This window comes from Hippopotamus amphibius, chromosome 12 (assembly GCF_030028045.1).
Source record: "Hippopotamus amphibius kiboko isolate mHipAmp2 chromosome 12, mHipAmp2.hap2, whole genome shotgun sequence".
NCBI lineage: Eukaryota > Metazoa > Chordata > Mammalia > Artiodactyla > Hippopotamidae > Hippopotamus > Hippopotamus amphibius.
This window is the reverse complement of record NC_080197.1, coordinates 28,108,420-28,117,056: the sequence shown is the minus strand read 5'-3', so window position 1 is coordinate 28,117,056 and position 8,637 is coordinate 28,108,420. Positions and strand designations below refer to the sequence as shown.

General features: G+C 41.1%; 1 protein-coding gene across 1 annotated transcript; it reads right to left on the bottom strand.

The window, feature by feature from the left end:
• Positions 1-6,724: 6,724 nt before the first annotated feature.
• On the bottom strand, positions 6,725-7,915 carry DEFB121 (defensin beta 121). Its single transcript, XM_057703568.1, has 2 exons — positions 7,858-7,915; positions 6,725-6,852 (listed from the first exon to the last, which is right to left on the bottom strand). The coding sequence occupies exons 1-2, from the start codon at positions 7,913-7,915 to the stop codon at positions 6,725-6,727; spliced, it is 186 nt and encodes a 61-aa protein (XP_057559551.1).
• Between the last annotated feature and the right edge of the window lie 722 nt (positions 7,916-8,637).

Here is an 8,637-nt window from a genome sequence, read left to right as displayed (position 1 = left end):
GTGAGGCTATTTCTGCTCTCTATTTTAAGCCAAACATGTAAGTCATTAAGTCAGACAGTTGCTAAACTGATATTGGTTGAATCCCCAATTTATGCCAGATTCTGTCCTGGGATAGAGAAAATAAATCAGCCATGGTCTCTATCTTCTTGGAGATTACAGTCTGTCATAAAGACAAACGTTGAACAAACATAAGTGGTGGTGGGTGCTGGAAAGAGGAAGTGCAGGATGCACTCGGCAAGATCAGGCCTAGGGTGAGGCGAAGGAGGTGCCTAGGATGCAGCATGTAAGGAGACCCTTACACAACCCTGAGCGTGAGTGCCTTCTTCTATGTGGCACTCTAGGCACCTCCCTCTCCTCTCCCTTGTCCTGGCCCTGGCAATCAGAAAGGTCAAAGTAGAAGGGAAAACACTCCAGGTAAAGGTGCAAGCTTCAGGGTAATAGTCACTGATAGTAATCACTTGCTGCATATTTGGACACTCAGCATCTAAGCCACTTTCCATCTGGGAATAATTCTCCATTCTTTAGGTCTTGATGGAAAGGAGGGCTGACCTCCTACTACGAAAGCACTAAAGGCAAGTATTTTGTGCCACCTTGGGAATTAGCCGGCAGGCACACAACACAGGCTCAGCCAACTGGATGCTCCAACAAAAAAACATGAATCATAAAGGGCTAAATCTAAATCACAGAGAAGGTGGAGGAAATGCTTACATATGGGCACCAAGCAGAGCTACTGCAGGAGAAGTTCAGGCAAGAGTCCAGGTATGATGCTGGTGTCCAGTTCCAGGATGGCAGTGATGGCGGTGGGATTCTGGTAGATTATTTCTGCTCCCCACTCCCCCTTGTTCCTTCCCAGTCCAATCATATAGACTTTCAGTCAGTTCTATGAGTCACATGTTATCCTTCCACGAAATGCCTTTTCTGCTTAAGTTGGTCTCTGATGAACTCTAACCATTACATGCAATAAGAAATTTAAGATGTTTCATCATCAAATATGTTGAGAAAATGTTGCTTTATTCAACAAGGAACGCTTGTGAGATTGGATGCTAGAATGTGACCTGGCAGGGAGATTAAGAGATGAGCAGCAAAACTCAGGCTAGGAGGCCTGGAGTATGAGAAAAGAGGAGGGAGAATGCTCATGAGAGACTGAGGAGAGAGAACAGTCCTGAAAGCAGTGAGGGAAAGTGGGGTTTGTACAAAGATATGGCAGAGGAAGAATCAAGAAGCTTTGAGGGCTGACTCGATGTGAGAAGTGAAGAGGGCAGCACCCGAAGTCTTACATCTCAGATGACAGCAAAGCATGAAAACCTGGGGAATGACACCTGTTTAAGTGAAAAAGGGACCTTCTTGAGCTTTAAATAGTCATAGAGTTAGCAAATATTTATTATATTCCTCATGTGTTTCACTCGAAGGATGGAGCGATGAACAAAACTGACAGGGATCCTGCTAACATGAAATCCAAATTCTCCTGATAGACAAGAAACATGTAAATGAACAAAATAATTACTGATTTTGAGAAGTGCTAAGAAAGACGTTGGCAGTGATATAAAGAACTTTGTTAAATACGATAATCACGGATGACATTTAAATTTAAGGGCTGAACGCCCATGTCCAATGGTATTGGTGGGAGTGATGACCTCAGTGATGAATGTTTAAGGAGGGCCAGTGCCTGCCCACGGTTGAGGTCATGACTGGAGCAAGTACCTTCCTGGCTCAAGCTTGGCTAGGGCTGGAGGGTGGGAGCAGGGATTAACTGCAAGTGAGTACAAAGGAAGTCTGGGGGATGATGGAAATGTTCTGAAACCCAAAATCGTTGAACCATACCACTTGGCATGGGTAAAGTTTATGTGAAATTTATGTACCAATAAAAGCTTTTTTTAACTATATGCAAAAAACAAAACTTGCTAGGGTGGAAAAAAGTCTAGACCAACAGCTCTAATGAGCTTGCTATGTCCCTGGCAAAAAGTAATTTAATGTTACTCCATCTTCAACTTGTCTTGGTAACAGTTTTATTTGACACTAACACATTGTAAATCAACTATACTCCAATATAAAATAAAAAATTAAATTAAAAAAAATTGTATAAGAAATGTGGTCTTATCCATGCAGGAAATAAAAGCCAAACAAACAGATCACTTGGAAATGAAGAACAGTTACAGTGAACCCAAGCTTCCCTGTGCAAAACTAAATGTCATAATAATAAAAGGAAGAAATTTTTATAGAATTTTAATAGGTCAAATTAGGCGCTCAGAATTATATGCCAAGCTTAAATATAACTCTTGTCATGGCAATAGAAATATAATCGTGTGCTCATTTGATATACAAAAGAGGTCATTTATAGTTACAGTTGCTTTCACCGAATAGCAAACTACCTGCATTTCAGATGGAGTTTGATTTGTAAATGATATTTCCCCCAATACTTCATAGAAACACATCTATTGCAAATCTGAAGCCTCAAATTCAGTTGCCTTCAGTGGCAGGCAAGTAACACAAATGAAGGGAGAAGGCCAGATATACCATGGTATGCCAGAGTCATCACTTTGGAGTTTTAGTGCTTCTCTTGAGACTTAGCTTCCGCATCAGGGAAACTTTAGGGAGCGGTGAGGACTGTGGCAAACTGGAGAGCATTCCAAAAGATAGACACTTTTCAAGAATGATTAACTGTGTTGCTGAGTCTTTTAATGTTTTTTAAAAAAATCAGATTATCTAGATTTTTATATTAAAATTTTTTCAGTTTATTCATCTGAAAATAAAGAGTTTGTCCAGAAAAAAAAAAATGTAAGACCTGGAGGATGGGACAAAAACAACTGCATGAAAATCAGAGGAAGAGCTTTCTTAGGCAGAAGGAATGGCAATCAGCAAGGCCTTAAGAGCTTGTTGACATGAAGGCACAAAAAAGAGGCCAGAGTGACCTGACTGTAAAGAGGAAGGGAGACTCCACAGAGGTAAGCAAGACCAGATCGGGCAGGGCCTTGCCAGCCATGGTAAGGAGTCTGGATTTTACTCTTAGGGAAATAGGAAGCCAAGGTTTGTGTTAAACAGAGCAATGACAGGATCCTTTTGGCTGCTACGTGGAAAATTAATTAGAGGATTAAACAAGAAACCATTTAGGAGACTACTGTAGAAATTCAGATTAAGATAACAGTGGCTTCATTGCAGCACTGTTTACAATAGCCAAGACATGGAAGCAACCTAAATGTCCATCAACAGAGGAATGGATAAAAAAAAAGATGTGGCACATCTATACGATGGAATATTACTCAGCCATTAAAAAGAATAAAATAATGCCATTTGCAGCAACAATGGATGGACTTAGAGATTGTCATACTGAGGGAAGTAAGTCAGACAGAAAAGAGAAATATTGTATGATGTCACTTATATGCAGAATCTAAAAAGAAATGATACAAATGAACTTATTTACAAAACAGAAACAGACTTCAGAAGGAACTTATGGTTATAAGGAGGGAAGGGTGGGGGCAGGGATAGTTAGGGAGTTTGGATTCATGTGTACACACTGCCATATTTAAAATGGTTAATCAACAAGGACCTACTGTATAGCACAGGGAACTCTGCTCAATATTATGTAACAATCTAAACAGGAAAAGAATTTGAAAAAGAATAGATACATATATGTATAACTGAATCACTTTGCTGTACACCTGAAACTATCACAACATTGTTAATCAACTATACTCCAATATAAAATAAAAAGTTAAAAAAAACTAGGAAAAAAAAGATAACAGTGGCGTGAACTAGATGGAAAGGCATGGATGGTCTTGAGGTGTATTTCAAGGGCAGAGCCACAGGACTTGCTGATAAATTGAATGCAGTGAAGCAAAGTAGGGAACCAAAGATGACTTCTAGGTTTGGAGCAACTGGGTATATGTTGTTACTATTTACTGAAAAGGGAAATAATAGGGTAGTAACAAGGCTTGGTGAAGCAAAATCCCCACCAAGAGGATATATTAGGCATCCAAATAGAGATGTCACTTAAAGAGGCAGATGTATCAGTCTAGAGCTGAGAAAGTCTGGGGTTAGAGGTATGAATTTGGAAGTGATCAGCACATGCAAGGTCTTCAAAGCACCCAGTGGGGTAAAAAAAGTAGAAAGAAGCGCTGGTGATTGAGAAGGGGGGAAGGAAGAGTCTAGATAGAAGCCTGAAAAGATATTGCCTGGCCAATTAAAGGCAAACTAAGAGTCTGGTAACTTAGGAGTCAAGAGAAGAAAGAATTTCAATGAGGTGGTAGTGGCCCCTATGTCAAATAGTGCTTAGAAGTCAATAAAAGGAAAATAGAGATGCCTGTATTGAGTTTGGCAACATTGGAGACAGTTAGTCACTTTTACAAGAGAAATTTCAATAGCAAGATTAAAGCCAAATTGAACTGAGTTGAAAAGTGAATGGAAAATGAGAAAGTAGGGAAGTGAGGCAGAAAACATTTTGAGAAATTTTTCTTTGAAGAATTGCAAATAAATGGGGTGTAATCCCAAGAGGGATATGGGACTAAAGGATGTTTTGTTTTAAGATGGGAGGTATGAGAACATCTTTGTGTAACGATAGAAATGGTCCAGTAGAGACAGGGAGAATGAAGAGAATAATTGAAGATGAAGTCCTTGAGTAGGGGAGAAAAAGGGGATGTGGACAAGTGGAGGGGTTTGTTTCTCAGGATTAGGCACCATTGTTCCATCATGAACAAAAGGAAGATAGGAGTTGTAGAATCAAGTGAAAGAATATGTAGACTTAGTCAAGAGAAGATGAAGGAGTTTTTTCAATTTTCTCAAAATATGAATCAAGGAATAATATTGTACAGAGTGTAAGTAATAGAAAATTGAGGAGAAAGGAAAAATCATGGGATAGTGATTTCAGAGAGTGAGAAGTCAAGCTTCCTAGAAGAAAACAGGAGATTAGATGGGGGAGTGTTGAGTGCTATTTGAGGTTTGAAGCCCTGAATGTCCCACAAAATCAATGAGGCCAGTTAGATAATTTTCTCCAAGAATAATCAGCTGACAAAGTATACATATGGAGAAACCAAGCAAGCAGTTGCATTCTGCCAAGTAGGGAATATTTTAAGAAGCGTGCAACATGGGAGTTGAGACTGTCTGCAAAAGAATTGTTACAGGGCTGGATCATGATATCCATCCTGAGTACAGAGGGAAGTGGAGTCAGGAGTTTGAGATGATTCGTGAAAAAGTAGTGAGGTCAAGGGCTTCATTTCAATTTTAAGAGTGATTCAATCTGGCAAGAAGAAGTTGGGACAAATTGGGGAAGGAGGATCTTAATTTTTCACAGACACAGTATTTCTGTGCAGAGTCTAAAAGGAGAAAATTAGGGAGTCAGATCGATCTAGATTCAACTTATATTTATTGGAATGGAATGTGTACTAGACTCTGTACTGGGCACTTTCCTGTTATTTCATTTAATCCTCACAATAACCCTGTGCTTTGGGTAAGATAAATCCCTGTTTTATAGATGAGAAAATAAAGCAGAGAGGATTAAATGCTTTGCCTAGGATCGCGCATCTGATATGTGATCAAGCAAGGATTTGAAGCCAGATCTTCTGATCCTGAATCCAATGCTCATCCTTTGACAGCTGCTGATACTAGACACTAAGGCTGAAGGCACTCATCAAAAAGGTGTGCTGGGGATGACTGAGTCAAACCATAAGGCTGAGGCCAGGTTCAGTACTTTCATATGAAGGGACTGGATGGTAGACAGGTGACTCCAAACAGAACTTTCCAACTCAGGATAAAAAATCAGTTCTTTTTGATTAGTCAGATAAGTAGCAATTGGTTGGGACTACTTGGAACCATGACCCAAATCATGGAGCTGGAGACAATTAAAATCCCTGTTGGCTCCTTTCAGGATACGTCCTAGAAAAGGACTAGCCAGTAGTTCGATACCATGCAGACCCAACTAGGGGGAAAGAAAAGAGATGGAGCAGGAATCCACGTGGGGCCTGATACCAACTCTCTCCAGGGTGAATGACACAATCCTAGAGTCCTTAACAGGACAGAACTCCAAGTATTATTTGGTGTGAAAGTAGATAAAGAAAACCAGCAGGATAAAAATGGGTTCCTCACAGATCCTAGCTTGCCTTCTTGACTTCCCCTAAAATACTCAGAGATTGAACCCCATAGCCTGCATCTGTGTTATATCTCTAGACTCTAAAGCTACGCCGTCCAGTCAATGACCACATTTAGCTACATACATTTAAGTATAGATTAAATTGCAGTTCCCCAGTCACACGAGCCACATTTCAAATGCTTAATAGCCATATGTGGCTAGCAGTTACCATATTGGACAACACAGATATGGAACAATTCTATTGCTGCAGAAAGTTCTGTTGACAGTGCTGGTCTAGAAAACAAGAATCAAACAGAATGAACATGCCTTATTTACATCATCCAGGACCAGCCGTGGGCCAGCAGGCTAAGAGCTATGGGCAAGACTGAGATTATTACCACTTACTGCTCCATCCTCTTCTTCCTAGTATCCACATGCACCTCACTTCACTCCTTACTTATTTCTAAATATAATATATATAAATTATATATAAAATATAATATATATAATATTTCTAAATGTAACTGGGTAGAACTGCCAGACACAAACAGGGTACAGACAAGAATGATTTAACAGAACTGTAGGGTCCAATGATGTTAGACTCAAGTTTGGATGAGGTATCAAACCACAGAAATTTATCCCAATCTTCCAGCTGTGTTTGAGGATTCAGTTTCCAACAGGTACGTACTTGGGATTTACACAGCACATAACTTCATTCCTGCAAAGAATATAGTACACTTCATTCTGTTCACATGTTGTTCTGCATCTTCCCAACTTATTCCAACACTTCATGGCTGAAATTAAAAGGAAAGGAGAGGGGCAGATCAGTCTTGAAACAAGCAGGGGGCTGGGGAAGGGGGAGGCCAAAGCCCAGGAGAAAAGACAGTGAAGGGAAATAAGGAGACGTGAAGAAGAAGCCCTCATAAGGCATCCTCCAGATTTAAGGGAGATTATAGTCACTATCTTTTCTTTCCCCACTTGTGTCCCCAATCACAATTCCAAAATTCTCCCCACTCAGTGGCCTGGGACTTACTATGCAGCTTCCCCTCCCTGGCCAGCTCCCTTTGGGGAGGCAAGAGGGCCCCTCTCTCCAGGGTTTCATCTCCCCCATGTTATAAGGTACACAGGTGCCCAGGCATCAACTAACCATCTTTACCTTTCGTCCTTGGGTACCCTCTTTGACCATATCAATGAAAGGGGACAGGAATCTGAAATACAACCATCAGGACCTCTGCAGATCTTCTCGTTTATCTGCAAAACTGTTCTCCACAACATCCCAGAGCTTTTCACTGGTCTTAACAAGCCAAGATAATTAGGAACAGCTGCTCTGGGGAACCCACAACCTAAAGTAGCCCAGATAAATTGAGGTTGCCTGAGAGAGTGGAATCAGAATCCTCAAACTATCAGAAATTCAGGAACCATTTTCACAGAGGCAATTGATCAAAATTCAAGTTCTCCCAAGGAAAGTTTTTGGGAAATCTCCCACTTCCTCTATACTCTATGTCCAAGTTCCTCTTCTCCATGTACCCACCCCGCCCTTCCATCATCATGTTCATCTTCTCCAGAGTCAACCATAGAGAGAAGGTCAGAGTGGTCAACTAATGGCACTGAAAAAATCACCAACAGGGAACTCAAACTTCCCCTTGGCTAGAGGGGTATCCAAAGGCCATTCTCCCTGTCCAAGGACATTCTCCCTGCCCAAGGCTATTCTCCCAGCCCACGCTATTAAAGCCCCCAGAGTTCCCTAAATATGCACCAGGTTCCCTAACCCACTCCCCCTTGGGAGAGATCCTGGTTACCTGGGGTGACCTGGACCAGGAGCAGGGTAACAGCCAAAATAAGAAGAAGGACCTTCATAAATGGTGGGAGCTCAGATAGAGATAGGCTTCTTGGCTGGCAAGACAGACAGAGGTCTCCATTCTGGGCAGTCCAGACTGGTATTTATTGCCCCAAGGAGCATGGCAGAGCCATGATCAGTGAACCAGAAAGGGAACAGTCATTAAGATTAGACAGATGAGTAATCAACCACACTGGCTGAGTGGCTGTTGGATACACCACCCCCTTCTGCTCTTCCAGAGGAGGCTGGGAGAGGGGGAAGAGAAGTTAAAGGGAAGACACAGCCTTGCCTTTGAAGAGTTTTTGGCTTCTGGGGAGCCAAGAAAGGGGGGAATATTTCTACTATTTTTTTTTAATTTTTTGGGTTTTCATGCAATTTTTAAAGGTTACTTTCCATTTACAGTTGTTACAAAATATTGGCTATATTCCCCTTGTTGTAAGGATATCCTTCAGCTTATCTTACACCCAAAAGTTTGCGCCACCCACTCCCCCATCCCTATGTTGCCCCTCTCCCCCACTGGTAATTGTTAGTTTATTCTCTATATCTGTAAGTATACTTTTTTGTTATACTCACTAGTTTGTTGTATTTTTAGATTCCACCTAAGTAATATCATACAGTATTGGTCTTTCTATGCCTGACTTATTTCACTAGCATAATGCCCTCCAAGTCCATCCACGTTGCTGCAAATGACAAAATTTCCTTCTTTTTTACGGCTGGGTAGTACTCCATTGTATACCACCTC